The sequence below is a fragment of the Sphaerodactylus townsendi genome, linkage group LG13, assembly GCF_021028975.2.
Source record: "Sphaerodactylus townsendi isolate TG3544 linkage group LG13, MPM_Stown_v2.3, whole genome shotgun sequence".
Classification (NCBI taxonomy): Eukaryota; Metazoa; Chordata; class Lepidosauria; order Squamata; family Sphaerodactylidae; genus Sphaerodactylus; species Sphaerodactylus townsendi.
This window is the reverse complement of record NC_059437.1, coordinates 44,833,744-44,857,386: the sequence shown is the minus strand read 5'-3', so window position 1 is coordinate 44,857,386 and position 23,643 is coordinate 44,833,744. Positions and strand designations below refer to the sequence as shown.

The 23,643-nt window shown below is 46.1% G+C and overlaps 1 protein-coding gene across 3 annotated transcripts in view; it reads right to left on the bottom strand.

Annotated features, from left to right (window-relative positions):
- Window positions 1-23,643, bottom strand: part of LOC125442803 (septin-2) — a 59,530-nt gene that overhangs the window by 14,160 nt on the left and 21,727 nt on the right. For all 3 annotated transcript variants that reach the window (XM_048514516.1, XM_048514515.1, XM_048514518.1), the window contains exons 6-12: window positions 21,445-21,579; window positions 20,869-20,986; window positions 17,737-17,838; window positions 16,699-16,844; window positions 15,267-15,350; window positions 12,885-12,942; window positions 7,034-7,124 (exon numbers count right to left, since the gene is read on the bottom strand). In XM_048514516.1, coding sequence (XP_048370473.1) covers window positions 7,056-7,124; window positions 12,885-12,942; window positions 15,267-15,350; window positions 16,699-16,844; window positions 17,737-17,838; window positions 20,869-20,986; window positions 21,445-21,579 — 712 coding nt within the window. In that variant the 3' untranslated portion in view covers window positions 7,034-7,055. The remainder of the gene's footprint in view (window positions 1-7,033; window positions 7,125-12,884; window positions 12,943-15,266; window positions 15,351-16,698; window positions 16,845-17,736; window positions 17,839-20,868; window positions 20,987-21,444; window positions 21,580-23,643) is intronic.

The following is a 23,643-nucleotide window of genomic DNA, read 5'->3' as shown; positions in this document are numbered from 1 at the left end:
CCGCAGCCTCTCTCGGCCTGGTGCATCGAAGATCTTGTTCACCTGAGAATGTCAAGGGTCGAACCTTGCACTTGGAAATGTTACGTGATCCGCCACGGAGCTGGGGGGCTTGCTGTCCTGCTGGTCAACACGTCTAGCCTGGAATGTGTTGCGCGCTTCGTAAAACTGTCCCCAGTCAACCTGGCAAGAGGCGTTCTCAAGGCACACACATAGGGCAGCAGTTGTGCAACCCTGTTATCAAACATTCCACGAGCCATCTGCCCAACGTACCCCTTCGCCAGCCAGACATCCTCCCTAACCAACAAACAAATGTTCTAAATATCTGAACACCGCGGCCCTGCTGCTCTCCCATCTTTCCACGTGCCAGTTTTTTTAATCTCGTGAAATGCTAGGCCGTAAGCCTCCTTGTAGTATCCGAGAACCTCTGAGGGTTCGCTATCTCTTGTTTATAAAGCTGAGGGTAGAATATATCAAAATTATGAGAGGAATGTTGCAATGTTCTAACAACCCAGGAAAAACACCGTATATTTTGTCCAGTACGTTAAACAGGCATCCAAAACAAATTTTATCTGGTCTGAGCAACTGTTTCAGCAGAGGCTGTTCAATATTTTTCATGCTGGAACAAACCAGAGGAGGCAGCTCTCAGCGAATACCGTCTCCACCATCCACAAAAAGGTTTAGGACTCTCCCACAACTAAGACAAATCAATCCTTAAGATTTCCATTGCATAAAGAGCTCAGAGACCACAATTATCTTCAGTCATAAAGCCAACGCGCTTGGGATACAGTTTGCAACATGTTAAAGATGATTTGATTTCGTAAGCCTGGAGCCCAGCCCAGCAAAGATCTCTGTACCTGACTGAAAAGCAAGAAGTTGCAGGACTGAACCCAAACTCCAGGTTGGCATTGTTAGGGGATCTGCCACGCCCCAGAAGGGGGCCCACCATTGACCAGAGATGCTTGGTCCGCCTTGTCCCATCAAGAACAGGAGGTTACTCCAGAGAAGGGGTCTGCAACCTGTGGCTCTCCAGATGTTTGCGGACTACAATTGGCCATGCTGGCAGGGGCTGATGGGAATTGTAGTCCATGAACATCTGGAGAGCCACAGGTTGCAGACCCCTGCTCCAGAGGTTCCAGCAGTGTTCCAGGGGGCAATCACCTGCTTTGTACCAAGAGAACTGCTTGGAGATAACGGGGCCCAAGAGCCAGGATGGTGTAGTGGTTAAGAGCAGGTGCAGTCTAATCTGGAGAACTGGGTTTGATTCCCCACTCTGCCACTTGAGCCGTGGAGGCTTATCTGGGGAACTAATTAGCTTGTGCACATGCCAGCTGGGTGATCTTGGGCTAATCACAGTTCTTCGGAGCTCTCTCAGCCCCACCGACCTCACAGGGTGTTTGTTGTGAGGGTGGGGAGAATGTGGAAAGGAAATTGTAAGTCCCTTTGAGTCTCCTTACAGGAGAGAAAGGGGGGATATAAATCCAAACTCCTCCTCTTCTTGTGTGCTCCTTGCCAGTGCTAGTTGGGCTTAAAGGAGTAGGAAAGGTTCATTCTCTGCTCCCTCAAGCAGGAAGATCTGTATGAATGTGTACAAAGCAGCAACATGCTTAGGGGGGGACCCCAGAACCGCCTAATTTGACTCTCTCCCTGAATGATCCCATCTCTAATCTAAATGCCAGAAGAAATTAAAAAGTGTTCCAAACAGAATAAGCCTAAACAGAAAGGTGCCTCAAATTGCCCTTGGGCTTAACCCAGAGGTTCTGTGCGCCTGGGCTTCGACATTGTTTCCATGTACTGCGTGCCTGAATGAAGCTGACTTGACTTAAAACTCAGGGATCCATGATTGAGCCTCCCAAGGAACGAGAAGAAAGAGAGTGACGGGGTGTCAGCGATTTGGCCTGCGTGGTGGGGGCGGGGAAGAGAGGCAAAGGATGATCTAGGCAGCTCGGAAGTGCGTATCTGAAGCAACGTTAACAGCAGCTGCCTGGGAAAACGATAGCTCGGAAAGCAGCAGAAATCTCCCTGTCTCAAAAACTGGGGGTTAAGGAGGATGGCAACAGACATAGAGCACTGAAAAAAGCTGAAACAATGACATCCTTCTTAGAAAGGTCATGGGGCCAACTTACCCTGAATCAGCCCATAGGTCTTTGAAGGTCAGTAGTATCTATTCAGACAGGCGGTGATTCCCAATGTGTCTTAGAAAGAGGTCTTTCGTATTATCTACCACGTGATCTTTTCTAACTGGAGATGCCAGGATTGAACCTGGGACCTTCCGTATAGAAAACAAAGGCTCTGCCACTGAGCCAGGCTTCTGTATCTTTTCAGTAAAACATGCTTTACTAATCAAACTGTGCCCACTACAAATAGGTGTGATGGTGCTGGAAGGCATCGCAACGAATGGATGTTGGTATCATACGGTTTTGGAGCTGCGACTCAAACCTTGGGTCCAGCGGGCAGGGCAAAGGTGTCCTGGAGGACTTCAAAGTGTTTGTAGGTAGGAAATGCTTGACATCAGGTGTGGCTGAGGCTGAGTGGCTGCGGCTCAGCAGAAGAGGCTCTGGTTTGCATGCAGAAGGTCCCTGGTCCCCCAGGATCTGCAGTTAAAAGGACCACACAGCAGGTGATATGAAACCCTTGTACCTGGGGCCCTGGAGAACGGCTCCTAGCTAGTCTGAGCAGATGATACTGCTTTTTGACGGACCAATAGTTTGATCTGGTATAAGGCAGCTTCACGCATGTTTAACTGGAGGGCAGCCGAGGGTGGGGTTGAAGGAGTAACGTTGGCCCGGAACAGTGACTGGTGGGAATGATTCCATGAAAACTGCAATGTGTAGCCAGAACAAATCAGGGTGGGTCCGTTTAGGAAAAGGGAATCTCCTCCAGACCTGATTCTCTGGCCAAGCAACTGCAAAGGAGTAGGGTGCTGACGGCCCGCAAGGGTGAGATTCATTCTCAAGCTATCAGTGGTGCGGCAGGCCCCAGCCATTGCCTGCTCGATGCAGACTGCCACCAGCCACACACCCTACGGCAGGAATGGGTGAACCTTGCTTGGGGGGAGGGAGTGACAAAATTCCAAGCTGACACTGCCCTCCTTGTAGAGTTCAGTGGGAGAAGCCCTTTGCTCGGTGGAAGTTGTTGCCTGGGGAATTCCAACCATGGGAGCTGTTGCTTCCCCTATTAATATAAAATGCCCATGCAGTATGTGTGCCCTTGATGGAATTTTAAAGGGTCGGGTGGCCAAATGCGGGAAACTGCAGTGCCAACTTTTGTTCCAGTGGGTGTGGGGTTGCCATGGCTCTAGTGCAAAGAGCGTCAATCACCCAATCAGCTTAGCCAGCAGGTGCCTGAAACCACCATTCTATCAAGGGGCACGTATTCTACAAAAGGAGAAGAACAAGGTCCCGTTCCCTGGGCAGCGGCTGAAACAACATTTCCACACTGCTGATACCAGGCAGACTTATCAAATGTGGAGCCATTTATGCTGCGATCAACTACAGTTCCCTGCCCATAATAATCTTTATATATCATACATAGTCTGGCCTCATGGAGTACCGCAAGGCTAAGATGGAAGCCAGTTTTGATTCAAGAGTTTGCTATCACGAGAGTGTGCCTGAGACATAACATCATTCTTCCCCTCCCTAATCAGGAATGCAGTGCTTAGACAAGGCCACTCCTAAGGGGATAGCCACTCACAGCCTAGCCTTGATAAGTCACACCTGGCTCTGGTCCTACAAGGACTTGCAAAGATCCGCACCCTAAACTCATCAGCAAACATCCTGTACCACCCTGCTCCCTCTTTCTGTCACTTAATCCTAGAAACCTCCTGTCCAACTATTAAGGGTCGTCGAGCTTCCCAAGTTTCTTTGTTTTAACCACATCAGCGCAGCCCAAAACTCATCAAGTCTTGGGCTCTCCCAGGTTTAATCTCATCAAATCAGTTCCAACAACACTGGTCGTGCCTAGGGATGGAACTTTGCACTGCTCCAAGGAATTGGCCCCTCTTGTCATTGGCAGAGGGTCAATTCCTCCTGTAACAAGAGCCCCCAAATTCATAGCACTTTGCACTTGGAATTCCTTCTTGCGTCCAATGCCATTCTCTGTGAGAAGTGCTGGCCATTTCTCTTGTTGCCCTCGGACCTCTTCACTTCTGGAATGGTAATTATCGCCCTCCCTATTCCCTAACCTATTCTTGCTGGCGCTAAACTCTTTATTTCTTGGGCCTCTTAAATCTGTGTATTTTTACTATATTTAATCCTTTAATAAAATTGTAATCTCTTTTGCTACAATCCTGATTTCAAGTGACTTTTCTGCGAAACAGATCTCGGTATACACAGATGGAGATCTCCTGCCCGCCTCTTACATAGTCGGCCGGCCTCAATTAATTTCCCCACTATTCCAAGAGGCAGACCTAACAAATTTGGGTAACGCTGCTGCCTATTACCTTGTTAGTTCTTAGTATGGTTTTAGTCCTATTAGCACCTTAACAGCATTTTAATTTTAAAGCTGAAAGAGCAGGATATAAATACCTTAAAGAAGTTAATACCGCACAGCACAACTAACACAGGTTAGGATAATCAGAAGAAAAATGTTTAGAAGGGGGAGACCGGCTTGGTATCAGTTACCAGCTGGGTGACCTTGGGCTAATCACAGCTTCTCGGAGCTCTCTCAGCCCCACCTACCTCATAGGGTGTTTGTTGTGAGGGCGGAAGGGCAAGGAGATTGTAAGCCCCCTTGAGTCTCCTGCAGGAGAGAAAGGGGGGATATAAATCCAAATTCTTCTTCTACCGTTTTGCTAAACTTAGGGCACAGTTGGGGTCTCCTGGAATCTGACCTGGGGAAAAAAGACTGAGTAGTGAGGATGAATTTTCAGGCACAGGGCACCAGTCATGTTTAGGAACATGTTCTGGGTGCTGCTGTCTAACTTTGCAGGGGGAGCCAAGCTTTATGACTGAAGAGAGCTGCTCAAAAGTCAGGATGCCTGAACTGGCATTTTAAGAAGCAATGCAGAGTCCCAAGTTGAAGCAGGGCTGAGAGGCAAATCCTCAACTCACCAATGATTCTGCACCTGCAGCGTGTACAAGTTCTTATTTCCCACCTCCGCATCTTAAGCTTGTGAGTATTCTTGAAGGCCAGAATTGTGAAGAGACATTTTAGTATAGGCTTTTAGTAGATGACACGTTCCCAAATATGGTTGTTTTTCACGCTGCAAAACTAAAGGGTTCCCTCTGGTGAAAACACTCACACGGACTTGTGAATTCCCTGTGATTCAAGCGTTAACAATGTCACACATTCCTTAGTCCTACCAGCGTCCATAAGAAACATTTGTAGACTTTAACTTTTGGGTATCATGACCGCATACTAAACTGGAAGTCAGAAACAAGCCGCTTCAAAACGAGGCATCTTGGGAGAAAAAAAGCTATTCTAGCAAGGCCTGGGTCCGACTGTCTTAACAGCTTTCTTAAAATGCCAGTGGCTATGGAGCTTAGATGTGTATTAATATCAATGAGGTCTTCAATAAGATTCCACCTGAGCACTTACTAATTCATGGCTGCAACTGCACTGCAAAGTGAAGGAATCCTGGCTTTCCAGTGCACCTGAAAATTCCCAGATGCTTGTGTGTGTCAAATTTTTTAAAAACTTCAGGACTTTAGAAGCAGGCTTTCCGCATTTTAAAGATAAGTGAATTTATTTATTTAGGAGGAGGAAGAGGAGTAGTAGTTTGGATTTATACCCCACCTTTCTCTCCTGTAAGAAGACTCAAGGTGGCTTACAAGCTCCTTTCCTTTCCTCTCCCCACAACAGACACTTTGTGAGGTAGGTGGGGCTGAGAGAATTCTGAGAGAACTGTGACTGGCCCAAGGTCACCCAGCAGGAATGTAGGAGTGCGGAACACACCCGGCTCACCAGATAAGTCTCTGCCCCTCAGGTTGAGGAGTGGGGAATCAAACCCAGTTCTCCAGATTAGAATCCACCTGCTCTTAACCACTCGCTGGTGCCGCTGAGTCACAAGCAGTTCACTGCAACCCCATTAATGGGGCATTCCAGGCAAGAGGTGAGCAGGGGTAGCAACCCAATCTTCCTTGGTGGCCTCCCATCCCAAAGAAGCTGACAATTAAAATCCAGTGCAACCAACTGTCAAGTAAAGGAACAGCTTACTAAAGGTTCATGAAGGTGTATCAACAGCTACCGGGACAGCCATTTCCAGTCTTCATATGACCTTCCACAGACTCCCTGTCCCAGTTCCACTGCCCTCACTTGTTTTAGGAATTTTATTTCTTCCATTCCTCTCCACCCCCATTCTACTGCACTGTCATGCAACTCGGAAAGAACAGGGCAGGCGCCACTAGGGTCGAATTACTCTTCCTCCTCTTAATGATGTTCAACTGTTCTTGCATCAAGTAATTTGAACTACATTTAACACACAGAATCGCCTTCCAGCATGATGCAAAGTGAGAATTTGATTCAAAGCAAACTAAATCTCTTAGACTAGACAGAAGATTTGTCCTCTTTTTCTTTTTTTTTAAAGCAACAGGAAAGGTAAAGGGTCAACCCCAGTCAACAAAATCTCCTTATTTTAGGGCTGGAATGTTGGCGGCTGTCACACAGTCACAAGGTATAATATAAACCATTTTATTCAGGCTTTACATTCCAGCAACCCAGCAAAGCAAATCTAGTGAATTAAACTTAAATATCCAGCAGCAAACAGTAGGTCACGCACTTCTGTGTTTTCGCAATTCCTATAGCTCAGGAAAAAACATGAACACGGATTTTCTAACTTGTCGAAAACAGCAAGCAGGAGGGCTCCAGAGACCTGTGGGCCATGTACTCATTTATCACTTTAGAAAGCTGTAATTACATCCGATTTTGCCATTTGGATGTTCCAGTCCAGCTTTGCACAGTTCCTGACTATCCACAGGAATCAGTTCTGTGAGCCATATCCCCAATTTTGGCAAGAAAGAGAAAGAGCAGGCGATTTTTACGTTAAGCCCCCCCCCCCCCCCAAAAAAAAAAAAAAAAAACACAAAGCCAAACCTACCACTGGAAGCCTGGTCTGCTCCTCATTCATCTCCGGGTTTCATCCTCATCTGGGCTTGCATGTGGGCAATCATTTCCTGCATGCGGCGCAACTGCACAGGAGAAAAATGTTACAATTGTGTCTTAAGCGGTCAGCGAAATGCAATACAGCCCAGATATAGGTGTCAAATTCGTGGCCCTCCAGATGTTATGGACTACAGTTCCCATCATCCCTTGCCAGCATGATGCTGGCAGGGGATGATGGGAACTGTAGTCCATAAAATCTGGAGGGGTGCGAGTTTGACACTGTGCAATGAACTCCCCTTTCTCTGCAAGGGTATTGATTAATATCCATGGGGAAAGTAGAGAAATGGTCCCTGACACTCCACGAGGGTGGCCAACCTTGAGCTGAGGAGCCTTCAGATCTCCCAGAATTACATCTGATCTCCAGAAGACACAGACTAGTTCTTCTGGAGAAAACGAATACTTTGGAAGGTGGACTCTATGGTATTATGCCCCACAGAGGTCCCACCTTCCACCAAACACCACCTTCCACCAGGGGCGTACGGTGTAAAGCAGTGCCTGAGGCCAGCTGCGCCCACCCCTCAGCTGCACCCGAGGGTCCCCCCAGTCACTTATTCCACCACCACACTACCTCAGGGGTGCCGGGAGGCCTAGTTTCATGCTTATGATGATGAAGATGAAGGAAGAAGAAGAAAAGAAGAAGAAGAAGAAAAGGAGGAGGAGGGGTTTGGATTTATATCCCACTTTTTTCTCCCGTAAGGAGACTCAAAGTGGCTTACAACTCCTTTCTCTTTCTCTCCCCACAACAGACACCTTGTGAAATAGGTGGGGCTGAGAGGGTTCCTAAGAACTGTGACTAGCTCAAGGTCATCCAGCAGGAGTGCGGAAACACATTTGGTTCACCAGATAAGCATCTTCCACTCAGGTGGAGTGGGGAATCAAACCCAGTTCTCCAGATTAGAATCCACCTGCTCTTAACCACTATCTTCATGTTTATACCCTGCCCTTCCTCTACAGTACTTAAGGCAGAATAACTGGTTCTCTTAAATCCCCGTAACAACCCTGTAAGGTAGGTTAATTTGAAAGTGACTGGTCCAAGGTCACCCAGCAAGCTTCAAGTCTTTGAGTGGAGATTTGAATGATCTTCTTCCCATCCACCCAGTCGTAATCTGACACAGTAAGTACTACAACTCAGTGGTGCTTTCCAGCATACTATTGCTAATGTTCTGTCTCTTAACACGAGAGATTCCTCCACCAAATACCCGCAGGCCATGGTTTGGACAGAGGAAGGGAAAGAACAGAATGCACTGTGACCACTTTTCAGCCAGTTGGCCATTCTGCCAACTAAAACGGAGAGACAGAAATAGACTCTGCTCTGCTAATAAAAATCCAGCAGGCTGCTGCAGAACAGAGGAACATGAGAATTCCAGGCCGTGGCGGACCATTGACAAGAACACGTTCCCATGACATTAAAGGCACTCATTGGTATTGGAAGGGCTTTAAAGCCAACTGCTAATCTCACTGAATGCATTAAAAAAAACCCAACCAGGGCAATAGAGGTGACAACACTGCAAACCGGTTGTGATTTTAAAAAAAATATCCAGCTAGAAACTCTGTTCCTCCCAAGAGTTCCTGGGCAGTAAATGCTATGTAAATGCCAACTTACACAAGCTCTGCTTGCTTTTTATTTGCAGGGAATGTTTTACACAAGGAAGAATTCAAACATGTTTTTGTGCCCATTCATGCACATAATCTAAACGGTGCAATCCATTCTACAAGCTCAGAAGTTACATACTTATTTTCCTGCTTATACATCCAAGGCCACAGTCTTGGGGCAGGGCAGGAGATAGTTCCTGGTTCCAAAACTCTGAAGACGGCAGAGTCTTCTCACAAAATAACATGGTGCTTTGAGACAGCATTCGCCAAAAATCACAGATCCCATCCGCAAATATCCATTTGTCTACACGCAGATAATTATTTCACCCAATGTAAAACTCAACTTCGACTTCCCCTTGCTCAGTTTGCTATTAGACATTAAATATTATCTGTTGCCTTTTCCAAATTCCAAAATACCTACTCATTTATGCAGCCTCGGGGGATTTAGGAGTATTCAAGCCTATGCCATAGACCGCCCTCTGGTGGCATCTCAATTTAATGACACTCTTCACAATGTGTGTGGAAGGGGGTCTTTGTTTGGATATATGTTAACTGCAGATTGTGTTTATTATTAAGGACAGCTCCTTTACATAATTGTTCTCTCAGTACACCAAAGGGAGTGATTTTCCAAACTGATAATCGCCTTGAAGATAACAAAGATTTTGTACAGAGAGCAGGTAATAAGGGATAAACCGTAAAGGGAAAGATTGCAACATTTGGGGTGCTGTGTGGTTTCCGGGCTGTATGGCCGTGTTCTAGCAGCATTCTCTCCTGCTAGAACACGGCCATACAGTCCAGAAACCACACAGCACCCCAGAGATTCCCACCGTGAAAGCCTTTGACAATACATTGCAACGTTTCTCTCTCTCTCTCTCTCTCTCTCTCTCTCTCTCTCTCAATCATTGTCTTTCTTGAGAGGGTGAAGGTTTTTTGTCTGACTTGGCATACCCATATTTTTCACCTTATCATTTTGTACGTGCTTTATGCTGTTTTAATGCTTTGATGTTCATGCCTTGGGCTCCCTATTCGGGTAAGCAGGCAGCATGCACATTTTTTAAAACAAACAACTCTGCATCCCATGGTACTATAGCACAGCGTTCACAAGCCAGGGCTTCTGATACTTCCTGTTTACTACTAGTAGCACCAACCACCAGTACTGGTGGCGGTGGAAAGTGCCGTCAAGTTTCAGCTGACTCAAGGCGACCACGTCACGGGGGTTTCGAGGCAAGAGACAAACAGAGGTGGCATGCCGTTGCCTGCCTCTTGTGTAGCGACCCAGACCTCCTTGGGGGTCTCTCATCCAAACTAGCCACAGGCAATTCTGCTTAGTTTCCAACATCAAGCTAGCCTGCGCCATCCAAGTCAATGACATTAGTAGTAGTAGTAGTAGTAGTAGTAGTAGTAGTAGTAGTAGTAGTAGTAGTAGTAGAAGAAGAAGAAGGGAGAAGAAGAAGAGGAGGAGGAAGAGGAGGAAGAGGAGGAGTTTGGATTTATATTCCCCCCTTTCTCTCCTGTAGGAGACTCAAAGGGGCTGACAATCTCCTTGCCCTTCCCCCTTCACAACAAACACCCTGTGAGGTGGGTGGGGCTGAGAGAGCTCCGAGAAGCTGTGACTAGCCCAAGGTCACCCAGCTGGCATGTGTGGGAGTGCACAGGCTAATCTGAATTCCCCAGATAAGCCTCCACAACTCAAGTGGCAGAGCGGGGAATCAAACCCGGTTCCTCCAGATCAGAGTGCACCTCCTCTTAGCCACTGCTCTTAGCCACTATGCCACTGCGGCTACTAAAAGCCTATTATAACCATGTACCATATAACACTGTAATAGTCCAAAGATTCTCAAATCATCTTGGTAATATCAGGCATGCCATTACTTTATGGGGATGCTGAGACCAAGCAAGCCTTGCCTGAAACCGCTTTCTGAGCTGTTCAAGACAAAGGCAAGTTCAGGCTTTAGCTATTTTGCTACATTAGTCATCTAATTCAGTGGAGGGGGGTTTTTTGGGTGGGGGGAGTCACACCATCTGGCTGCTTGTTTGTTAGAGACACAGGCAACAGATACTGATAATTTCTCTCCCCAATGACCCTCATGCTCTAAGAGATAATTCCACAACCGGAGGAACACTGTAAAGAGACAGTTCGCAAAAAACAGAATCCATCTGCCTTCAGAAAGGTTGAAATAAGCACAAATAGGACAAACAGCCCCAGGATCGGGGCTGGAGAAAACAGGCAAGAGATTAATGGTTCCAAATGGCCAAGGACAGCTTCCTTAGATAAAATACAGAAGGGTTATTTAGCAGAAGAGATGCCTTTGATAATGGGGGATCTGCCCCTCCCCCAGACCCCCGGTTCCCTCCAAGGTTATGTAAACTTTGCAGATCTGTAAATAGCATTTCCAGCAGCCACTGCTGCTCAGAATGTGAAAACAGAAGCGGAAATTGATGTTTGGATTCTCAGCAAAGACCAAGGAATGTAAGACCATTTCCTTCCCCCCCCCCCCCCGCACCCCCCCCCCCCACCACACACAGGGATTCAGAGATTTCGTGCCCCTTTATCAGCACAAGACTAAGCAAAGCCTCCTTATCTCTAGCAAGGCTACCATCCATCAGCGGAAAGTTGAGCTCCCCTTTCAACCTAACCCTTTGCAACTCTAAAATGGCAGCTCATTACAGCCAGCCAATCCCAGTGCTCAGGGAGTCCAAAAGCCTCGGTTGCCCAGCACTGCAAAATTAAGAGGCAACGGCAGTGGCATAGCACCAAGGGGGTGGGGTGGGGCAGGATTAGAATGCACCTGCTCTTAACCACTCCACCACACTGGCTCACATGAGCTGCCTCTGAAGATGCCAACCTTTGATGCAGGCAAAACACTAGGAGCAAAAACTACCAGGCCATAGCTACACATCCAGGAAAACCCACAACCTTGGCCTTGGAGGAAGTGCTTGGAGCATCCAATTCAGTTCATAAATGCAATTAGCCCACGCTGGATTAGGAGCTGGGAGAGGCAGTTTCAAACCCCCACTCCACTCTAGAAGCAAACTCAGCAGGATCCTGGGCCAGTAACTCACTTATAACCCAACACCAGCCTCATGGGGTTGTTAAATAAATCAATACTCCCACTCTGCAGGAGTGGTCAAGCAGGAATCATCATTATACAACAATGTCCATCTTTGCCATCTTACCAGAAGAATTTCACATCTGCTCCAGAAGGCTGGCAAAGCCAATAAGTCACTAGCCTCCAATGGGAGGCAATCCCACAGGGGTGAGGATATTGCAGAATAAGACTATGAACAGTTTGTAACTGAAGGAGGGGAAACATATTTCGGGCAGAGATTCATGCAGGAATGCAGGCCTCAAGTCATGAAGGTTTTTACAGGTAAGGAACAGCACTCTGAACTGAGCCCTGAAACAGAACAGGCACCAATGAAGATGTCGCAAAACTGGTGCAATAGTGTTTGTTATTCCTCACCCCCGCCCCGCCCCATTCTCACTGGGATGCTCAGGGTGGCACATACCGTAGCCCCTTTCTCCAATTCACCCCTGCAAGGTTGCAAGGAAAGGACAGGTCCAAGATGTTTGGGAGTTTTTTGCTCTGGACCAATTCAATGTATCCGTAATTTCTGCCTTTGTAAGAAAGGACTGAAGAAAAGCTGAGTTGACTGGAAGTGACCAGCAGAGGGAACTACAGGCTGGACTAACAAAAAAAATGGACAACATGAGGGGTTATACTGTCAGGACAACAAGAGAGCTGCTGAGAGTGAGAGGGAGAAGGTATCTTCCAGATGCCAGAAAACACTGTACTCTGTCCCAACTTAAAAGAAGATTCGAGAATTCATCTGGACCATCTTTGTTCTAGAATGCTCCGCTTAGGTCCTTGGGGGCAGAACTAGGTAGGCACCAGAACCCGAGCAGAGCATTCTAGAACAAAGACCAAGAAATGGCAGATTCATTCTCAAATCTCCTTTTATCTTAAATTGGGACAGAGTATAGATTGCTCACTGGGGCGACAAAGCAACAACATGGCTACCCCTCTGGAATGGAATTACAGCATTCAAGAGAATTTCTGTTCATTCTGGCTCCTGTTCCAGCTACTTAGGGACCTTGGCCACGCGTATTTTAATCAATCAGATCAACCAACACCCATATTAAAGGGAGGTACGTCAGCTCGCATCTGAATACGATCAAACTGTTGCCTCACCTCGGCCTCTTTCTGCTGAAGGATCCTGTCTTTATCCACCACTTCTTCTTCAACAGGCCTGCCAGATAGGGAAAAAAGGACACATTTTTAGGCACAGAAAGTACACGCTTGCAGGTTTCTGTAGCATCTTCTAGACCTAAGTAAATAAAAAGGATTGAGAAATAAGACAGATAATTTATTAATTGGGTTAAAATTCTGAAAGATTATATTGATCAACTGAGCAGCAGCCAGGGTTGGGTAGTGATTGAGAGCAGCAGACTCTTATCTGGAGTGCCAGGTTTGATGCCCCACTCCTCCATATGTGGAGATTTTCCCCTGCTAGCCATTGGTACTGATCCCCACTGCTTCAGTTTAACCTGTTTTCCACGTTACTGCTGCTTATATAACTTTGCCGCTTTATGTAACATTTTACTAAGCTGATAGATTTGATAACACTGCTGTCTTATTTAGTGTGATGGCATTTTATAGTCGGTTTTATGGACTACCAGAAACTGCCTGTTGAATTTCTTTTCAAGAACGAAGAGTACAAATGTAAGACACAGTGGCGAGGCCAAGCATCGTCTGAAAACAAAGAAAGCCTTTTCCCTTCAGATTTAATGTTATACCTGTACGCAAACTGATGATGATCTAAATCAGGGGTCTGCAACCTGCGGCTCTCCAGATGTTCACGGACTACAATTCCCATCCGCCCCTGCCAGCATGGCCAATTGGGCATGGCCAATTGGCCATGCTGGCAGGGGCTGATGGGAATTGTAGTCCGTGAACATCTGGAGAGCCGCAGGTTGCAGACCCCTGATCTAAACTGATCAAAGCACACAACTGATGTTTGATCGACTGACAGATTCAGAGAGTTCTCATGAAGAAAGACAAGACGGGAAAAGACACATCCTGCTGTTCCCTTCTGCAGTGCTTGGTGTGGCTTTCTCAAGCTGAGGCAGCCTGGCTCTTTTTCCTTGCCCTCTCACTGAACAGAAAAGAAACTCCTGGACTTCCGCACACAGATTCTAACCTACTTTCCAGCAGAGCCATTTCCGCCACTTGCCCCTATTCCACACCCCATGGCACCACTGCCATCATAAGACAAAGGAGCAGCCCAGACTCAGAGAGTCATTTCCTTAAGGAGAAGTATTTACTGAAGGATTCCAAAGCATGAAGTGAGAGAACGGGGCTTGCCATCAGGAAGGGTGTGACACGAACAGAACTCAAGAGTGAGTGGGTGGCCAAGGGCTCGAGGCTGACATAACAGGGAACCAAAAAAGAGAACATGCAAAGTGGCACTGAGACGCAACATTTCTCTTAGCCAAAAATATCAGCCTGGTTATGTAAAACTCAAGACAAAAAAGCGGAAGACTCACAGGGTTTGATTCCCCACTCCTCCACCTGAGTGGCAGAGGCTTATCTGGTGAACCAGATGTGTTTCCGCACTCCTACATTCCTGCTGGGTGACCTTGGGCTAGACACAGTTCTTTGGAACTGTCTCAGCCCCACCTACCTCACAAAGTGACTGCTGTGGGGAGAGGAAGGGAAAGGAGCTTGTAAGCCATCTTGAGTCTCCTTACAGGAGAGAAAGGTGGGATATAAATTCAAACTCTTCTTTCTCTTCAAGAAGGAAGAGGGTTAGGGAGAGTGCCAGCCAAGCAAGAGTCATTCTAAATCCACCAGCAGTATCAAACTTGAAGTAGAGCAGCTCCTGGATCCTCTGTGTTTCTGGCATGTCCATTTGAGGAGGCACAACTCTCTTTTTGGGGGGAGACGATAATGCTTTGGGGGCAAGAGGATAACGGAGTGTAGACCAATTATAAAAATTATGTACAGGGATATCAGAGACAAAGCAGGACTGTGTCCTGTGGTGAGGGATGAAGGTATATGCAGCAGTGGGGTGGAGTTAAAATTCTGTTTTAAAATTTGCAAACTGCTCTGAGGACTTGATTATTGGAAAAAGTGGGATACAAATGTAATAAATAAATAGACAAAAGACGTGAGACGTTTGCTAGAGGCACAAGAATTAAGGGGCAATTGTTTGGCTGGAACAGACCTTGACAGTGAAAGGAAGAGACTAGAGCACATAAATAAATGAACAGACAAATTAACTAAACAACAACAAAGATTCCACAAAACCCTTAGCTGGTATACACGGACACCACATGAACCTCATGGGATCCACAGTTCCTTCTTCTTATTAACATTAAGGAAGCAATTATAAAACAGCGCATTCAGTTTCACAACGCACGGTTTCCCTGTGTGATTTCAGACTAGGATAAAGGAAGGAAGGGTTTCAAGAATGAGACTAGCAGATGTGCGAGTTAGAGAGCTACTATATCGGCAGCTCTGGCAAGAGAAAGAGCAGGGCCACAAGGGAGGAAGTGCCAAGCATGGACTTACTTGCCAGTGCGCTTTAGCCTCTCGGACCGGAAGTTTTCGTAGTGCAAGTCTTGGGTTACTTCTTGTAGATCTTGCATATGGGTTCTGAAACGGATTAAAAGCAACACAGCACTTAGTATTTCCTGCCAAACAATGCTCAGTTGAGCACAGTGGGTTGAGTCCAACCAGTCAGATGAAGATGGCAGATGAAGATGACAGAAGGAGGCGCTGGAGATGGTGTTGGAGCCTGCATGGTCAAAAGTCATGAGATCGGGGGATGTATTCAGGAAAGGAATTAGGTGTGACTGGGTGAAAGAGCTGGCTAGATCAACTCGCTGCAAATAAGCAAAGGAACATAGAGATAAGAAATGAATACTCCGAGATGCTAGTCTGAGGCCCCTTCCGCACATGCAAAATAATGCACTTTCAATCCACTTTTGGAGCTGTGCGGAATAGCCAAATCCACTTGCAAATCCACTTGCAAACAATTGTGAAAGAGGATTGAAAGTGCATTATTCTGCAAGTGCAGAAGGGGTCTGACACTAACCACTACTCCATGCTGGCTATCAGCATATTCCTGGTTCTCTCTACAAACTGCCTCTTAGACCTCACACTACATAATAACCAGCATTCCTACTTTCAGCTACCTAGAGTACTCTTGTATTCACACAAATAGTTGCCTATCAGTGAAATGAAACATCAGCTCATATGGAGGAGGGGATGGGAAAAAATTATTTATGAAGTCCTGCAGGTCAGAAGTAAATATGCACGCAGCCCTGGAGTAAACTTAAAATTTTTGTTTCAGCAAAATATAGGACCTTCTCCCTTGTTGAATTCAAACAGCTATGAAGTCCAGGTGAATTCTGAGAAAGTATGTAAAAACCAAGAATCGCGTCACACACTGAGGTGGAAACTAAATGAATACAAAACCAATAAATCTCTGAAGTTATTACTATAATTCATAAAGTGTTGTATAACATACAAAAAAATTGACCATTAACATACAATTTTTTGTATGTTATACAACACTTTATGAATTATAGTAATAACTTCAGAGATTTATTGGTTTTGCATTCATTTAGTTTCTGCCTCAGTGTGTGACGCGATTCTTGGTTTTTACATATCCATACGTTACACACCTTGCTGTATTGTTCTTTGAATTCTGAGAAAGGCCTGAATTGCAAATTCAGAGTTCTTTGGGATTTGACCTTTTTCACACAGCACATTTTAAATGCAAACAAAACAGTTCTCTCCCCTTCGCTTCCTCCATAAGCAGCACCCCTCAACCTAGAAGCAAAGTACAAGGCAATTTTTTCATATGCATTTTTGGGTACATTAGATTTACTGAATGAAGGGTGTTTGTGGGGAACATACTCAGGAAAGCCCCTCCCAGCACAAACAGGTCATTAGAGCTATCTTTCAGGCAGTGACTAAACCAGGGACTGTGACTTACACTAGCATGGTACGTAATTTCAGGAAGTCATTGTGCTCTGGATTCTCCACTTCCACCACTCCCCAGGGATACAGGCGACCTCTGATCTTTTTTCCCTTCACTTCAATAAGTTGGTTGGAACCAATGACAGCAAACGGAATGCTAGCCTAGATGAGTCAAAGAAAACAGAAACAGCACTTTATGGGATCATCTGTGAAGAATGCCAACAGGGTGGAGGCAGCTGAACACTTAAAGCACTTAATGTTCCAAGGTTCTGGCTCATTTTGGGGCATCACCAGATTCTGGGAGAACCTCAGCTTTCATTTAAGCTGAGGGGGGGAAATTGCAGAAACAAGCAGCATTTGCTAACTGGTCAGACTTCTGGAGGTTGACTATTGCGTGACCAAAGAACAGCAGCAGTGACATAGTGGTTAAGAGCGGGTGTACTCTAATCTGGAGGAACTGGGTTTGATTCCCCGCTCTGCTGCTTGAGCTACGGAGGCTTATCTGGGGGATTCAGATTAGTCTGTGCACTCCAACACACATCAGCTGGCTAGTCACAGTTCTTCTGAGCTCTTTCAGCCCCACCTACCACACAGGGTGTTTGTTGTTGGGGAGGGGGAGGGGAGAGGGAAAGGAGATTGTCAGCCCCTTTGAGTCTCCTTACAGGAGAGAAAGGGGGGATATAAATTCAACTCTTCTTCTTCCAATGACAGCAAGGATAGAATTCCCTCTCTGAGTTTTTCCCTGCCTCTTTTGGCTCTTGTGGTGAATGTTTTTATTTTCCCAAAAGAGGCAGGGAAAAACTCAGAGAGGGAATTCCACTAGTAAGATACTTCTAGCAAAATAAAAAGGCAGTTCTGGACTCCAGTCGATCGTTATTGTTTCAGAGGAAGGAAAGTTGTGACATTAAACTCCCGCCCATGTGATGAATGTGTTCAGAATATACCCAAAACAGAGTCCGCAGTCAACAGTAAAAATTAACAGATTTATTATAAATTTCATCTAACACCTGCTCTTACAGACTGATGTGGATGACTTAGCTAGTCCCAAACTCACCTTCAGTACCCGGGTCTGTTCCTTAAATTCTTCATCCTCGTCAGAGTCGGCATCAGGTAAGTGGTAAATCCTGATGCCGTGCTCAGAGATCTCATCTAAGACCTACAGGAAAGGGAACGTGAACAAGAAAAATGACAGATGGGGTTTTTTAAAAACTGCATAGGATCCTTATAAATATACAAAGCTGCCTTCTGTGGCGTCAGAACTTTGGTCCATTTAGCTCAGGGGTAGGGAACCTGCGGCTCTCCAGATGTTCAGGAACTACAATTCCCATCAGCCCCTACCAGCTTGGCCAATTGGCCATGCTGACAGAGGCTGATGGGAATTGTAGTTCCTGAACATCTGGAGAGCCGCAGGTTCCCTACCCCTGATTTAGCTCAATATTGCCTTCTCTGATGAGCAGCTCTGGAGGATCTCAGGCAGAGAAAGATTTTTCCGAACACCTTCTACCAGGCACCCCTTTACCTGGACTGAGCCTGGGACCTTCTGCATGCAAATCACTTGTTCTCCCTAAAGGACTCTGAACGTTTCCTATGGAAGGCGTACTTCATGCTTTCAACTAAAAGGCACGGCATCTTTAGGAATATGCAACGGGACAAGTATCTGTGAGACTGCCTCTTCCCATATGTTCCCCAAAGAGCACTGTGGTCATCAAATATTAATCAGCTGGTGGCCCTTGGCCCTAAAACAATCCAGTTGTCCTCAACAAGGACTAGGGCATAGGTGTCAAACTCAGGTCCTCCAGGTGTTCATGGTCTACGATTCCCATCAGCCCATGCCAGCAGGGCCAATTGGCCATTCTAGCAGGGGCTGCTGGGAATGGTAGTCCATGAACATCTGGAGGGCCTGCGTTTGACACATATGGACTAGGGGTCCTGGCCCCAACCTGGTGGAACAATCTGCCAAGTGAGATCAGGGCCTTGCAGGATTCAGCACCGTTTTGGAGGGCCTATAAGATGGAGTTGTTCCACCAGGCCCACAGCTGAGAACATCAACAGTTTCTCATCTTGCCGGCCACCCTTCCCTCTCCTTTTTCCCTCTCCTGACATAGAATCATAGAGTTGGAAGAGACCCCAAGGGCCATCAAGTTCCACCCCATGCAATGCAGGAACACACAATCACACACATACACACCCCCGACAGATGGCCATCCAGCCTCTCTTTAAAACCTCCAAAGGAGACTCCACCACACTCCGAGGAAGTGCATTCCACTGTCAAACAGCCCAGTCGAACAGAAGTTCTTCCTAATGTTTAGGGGGAATTTCTTTTCCTTCACCTTGAACCCATTACTCCTGGCCTTAGTCTCTGGAGCAGCAGAAAACAAGCTTGATCAAAATATTGGTTGGGGAGTATCGGGTTGATTGATTTACCCTCATTTTAAATGGGCGAAGGTATAGCGTAGGTATTTTATCAACTTTGATGGGTTTTTATAAGCCGCCCTGAGCCCATTTGCAGAAGGGCGGCCCAGAAGACTGATAATAAATAAACATTAAAAAAAATAAACTCTCCCCCTGGCAGGAAGCTGAACATGAACATAAGAACATAAGAACAAGCCAGCTGGATCAGACCAGAGTCATGGGTATGGGGTGGTGGACATTGCAGCATGTAGATATGGTACCTTTGACTGGTACATTGAACAAGAAAACCCACTCTCTCTGGGCAAAGATCCTAGCGATAAAAATTGCACCAGAAACAATGGCGGGAAAAGCAGCAAGGGGGCTGGAATAATACATCACAGTTCTTCGACTTCAGCTTTCCTGAGAGGAAAAAAGAAAGGCAACAAAAACAAACTGCGTATAATGCTCCCTACAATGAAGCTGTGTTTTTGGCCTCCTCAAGCTTTGGTTTTATTGGCCCCAGGAGTTTGTGAGTTCCTAGCGATTAGCCTTCCCGAGGGAAATCTGTAAAAAGTCAAATTCTCCACGCATGTGCTCATTCTTTTGAGCAAGCCTCCACCCATGGCTCTGCATGGCACCACTTGTGAAACGGGCTTCCAGTTCTTCCCACTCCAAAGGTTTGCCGGGAATTTATTTTTCATCTGCAGAGTCAAAACAGGAATTACTCCAAGCTGGGTTTCCTTGACAGAAACCCCACAACTAAGCTTTCTGCTTATTCAGAAACCCTCTGAAAACCCCCACCCCACCCTTCCACCTAACCCTTAGATTGACTGCCAAATGGCAGGAACATCTGAAAAAAAAAACAGCAAGACTTCAAAGCTGTACCAGAACAGCCAGATTGGGATGCTTGGCCTTGATTAGAGATTTTGTAGTAGAGATGTTTTGAGTTAGAAAAATATACAGTAGCTAAAATGCTTTCAAAGCTCTGGAACGACATTAAACATTCTGTCCCGTTAAGCCCTCCATATCAACCGCTGACCCAAGTGGATAAAAAGAGTCACAGCCAAGATGTTTATTTGTACTTTAGCTGCTCCTTATTAGGTAACAGTTCTGTTGCTGGTTGTGTACATTTGAATTTGAAATAAGCTGCGACGACTAGTTAATTTACAAGGTAGCACTGGCAGACTAGTGTAACAGAAGAACTAGATTCCAGTTCTATCGCACTTCAGTGACTGACAATATTTTCAGGGTATAACCTTTCAAATCGAAGCCCCCTTCATCAGATATGCTGGAAAAAAGAAAAGCACAACTCTTATTTGGGGGGTTGGTTCACACATGGACGTGCATCATTCCGTCATTCGAAATACTTGTCCGACAACATGTCCGTTGAAAAGTACTGTGCAAGAATCCACTGGAAAGTTAGATCAGCAGGTTTTGATCTCCCATTGTTCATTTGTGACCCCAAGTCACTTGTTGCTACAGCCGTCAAGAGACCAACGCATACGTGTGAACAAGAAGAGAATGTTACACTCCTTGATAACCTAAATATATTACGTTGGCCTACAGAGAAGCTCTGAGCAGACAGCCTGTCACACTACAGCTGTATGAAGGTCAGATACTCGGCTGGTAGTACATTGCCAAAAATAGCAATAGAGCTATATCGTCGGATACAGTAGCCCACGGACATAGCCTGGCCCTCTAATCCTTGATGAAGGGTGATCAACCCGCATCAGTTTAGGTTTCGTTGAACCAAGAAATGAGTGCTGTCATTTTTAAAAAAAAGATTTCTGCATACCCTTCTCTTCAGTCTCTCCCTCTCCTTCAGCGTCAAAGTGTCTGCCTTAGCAATCACAGGAACAATGTTGACTTTTCCATGGAGGGCTTTCATGAATTCCACATCCAAAGGCTTCAACCTAATCAAATAATCAAAACTTAATTGATTCCTTTGCATCCGGCCTACATTCAATTAGGAACTGAATTGAGAACCACACCCTTTTACTAATCCAAATGGGGCAGTGTTTGGTTACCGATCTGCACGACATAAAGTGCCAACTATTTGTTGTGTGGGGAAGAAGGAAGCGGCATGAACGGCAATTTAGCTCCCCCATCCACACAAACACATCAGGCTGTCATCTGTTTGATATTGCACCCCTACAAAGTTCAATATTAAATCCTTTCTGACAAGGAGAAAAACATTTTTGATTAAAAATTAAATTTTAAAACAGCCATTAATCTTAAAAGATGGTTTTAATTGAGTTGGCTAATCAGCAATGTGGGAAGTAGCTACTTTTTAATCCCTTTTTCAGGCACCAAATGCGTTTTTTGCAGGGTGAAACTATCTACCCAGAAAACAAAAATCGCCTATTCGTACCCATGTCCAAAGGGGGATATGAAGTAAAAGCAGCAGTGGACTCTGTTGTCTACAATATGGCGCCTGTTGAGACCGCTCTCGTCATGAAGATATCTTTCAAACTGATTGTCAATGTAGTGGATTATCGTCTTGAAACTGTAGTATAAGAAGGAAGAGCAGAAAAGGAAATTGGTGAGGAGTCGGGTATTCATGTCAGGCATTAGTGAATAGTTAAGTTTCCCCTTGTTGTGCTGGTCAAGGAAGGAAGCACATCTCAGTTACTAAAGAAACATTGTCCCTCTGTTCCTCCTCCAAACCCACCTCCTTTGGTTTAACCCTTTACTCCTACATCCCCAAGTGAAATGAAGTTATGAACATGTCCATCTCAGGGAAAAGACTGTGGCTCAGCGGTAGATCATCCGATCCGCGCAAAGAAAATCCCAGGTTGAATCCCCGGCATCTCCCATTTAAAATATCAGGTTATGAGGATGTAAAAGTCCTTTGGCCTGAGAATCTGCTGCTGCGAGCCAAGTCAGAGGTGTAGCAGGGGGAAATGACGCCCAAAGCAACACCTGCTCTGGCGCTGGCGCCGCCACCCCCCCCTTACCCAAGTTGACGGGCCCCAGGGCCAGCTGCTGCCTGCCTCCATCAGAGTTGAGGCTGTGCCTGCCTCGCTCCGGGGGGGTGGGGGTGGCAGGCCCACAGCTTGCCAAGTTGCCAGTGCCAGATCCCAGCAACTTGGCAAGCTGCAGGCCACTGGCCTGGATGCCCCTGGAGCGAGACCCCCCCATGTCCTTCTGGTAGATATGCCCCTGAGCCATGTAGACAATTCAGATGTTGAGAAACCAATGACCTGACTAGGTGTTCAACTCCATACATGTCTCTCACCACGCTTTAGTTTTCTCATTGCTCCCCTGGCCTCAATTTAGATACTAAGTTTTTGAGCTGCAGGTTTGTCTTCTTTCTTTGTGTTACTCTGGAAAGGGTGACTTAAGCTAATAGTACTAGAGCGAACAAATAGCAGATTTTATGAAGATCTACCTGCACAATTGCCCAGACCTGGATGGCTGAGGTTGGTCAGATCTCAGAAGCTAAGCAGGGCCGGCCCTGGTTGGTATTTGAATGGGAGACCACTAAAAAATACCAAGGTCATGATACAGAGGCAGACAATGGCAAACCACTTTTGTCCATCTCTTGTTTCAAAAACTCTACAGGGTCGCCCACCTACAGGGTCGCTCGGAGCCCTTCGGGGATCGGGCGGTACATAAATTTAATAAATAAATAAATAAATAAATAAATAGATCATCCCCACCCAAGCAATTATTCCCATTCTAAACAAACAGCAGTTTCCAGTTCTGCTGATTTCAAGGCAGGTCAATAGTAGAGAGATGCTCAATAGTACTGCAAGAAGACAACAGGAATTTGGTTTGCTCAGCAGTGAATTTTTTTCCCCAAAGGAAGAAGAGCTCACATAAGGCACACTCAGGAGGTCATCTTTATACTGCACTCTGCTACATTCAGACATAGGTTTTGACAGTTATATAGAAATTCCAGCCACAGTTTTTTACATGAAACACATCCAAAGTGTTATCTGGCTCAGTTTTGGAGTGCATGGGATATTAAGGGGCAACAACCGGCATTTACTGGCAGAGCATGACGATACAGTCATGCTTCAGTTGCAGTTGCTCAAATCACAGCTGATGCTTCTCCAGCCCACACAAATCCATAGGCTCGGCATGTTAGGACCCCACCCCCACCCCCCCATATGCCACTGTTGATTACACAAAATGTCACGGCAGCCTGCTTTGTCACAACAAAATTGAAACTATTAATTGACAATCTGCTCTCGAATGAATCAGCTTTTAAGCATTTTGTCAAGCCACAGCAACGGGGAAGTTCGTCCCTTTTAGGACGCAATTCAGGAAGTTTTCTAGCCTTCGGCTGCCTTTTTTAGAACATGGAAGAAAAAAGGAAATACGACAGCAGGGAAATGTGATCACTGATCAGCTAGTTGGCACTTGGGTCTTTCCAGGGGGCATCTATGATGCAGGCGAAACGTTAGGAACAAGATCTACCAGACCACAGCCACACGGCCCAGAAAGTCCACAAGAATCAGTTGAGTCCGGCCATGAAAGCCTTCGACAATACAAGGAAGCGACTAGTTCAGCATCCTGTGTCAAGCAGTGGCCAACCTATGGCCTGGAGGACCAACACACAGGT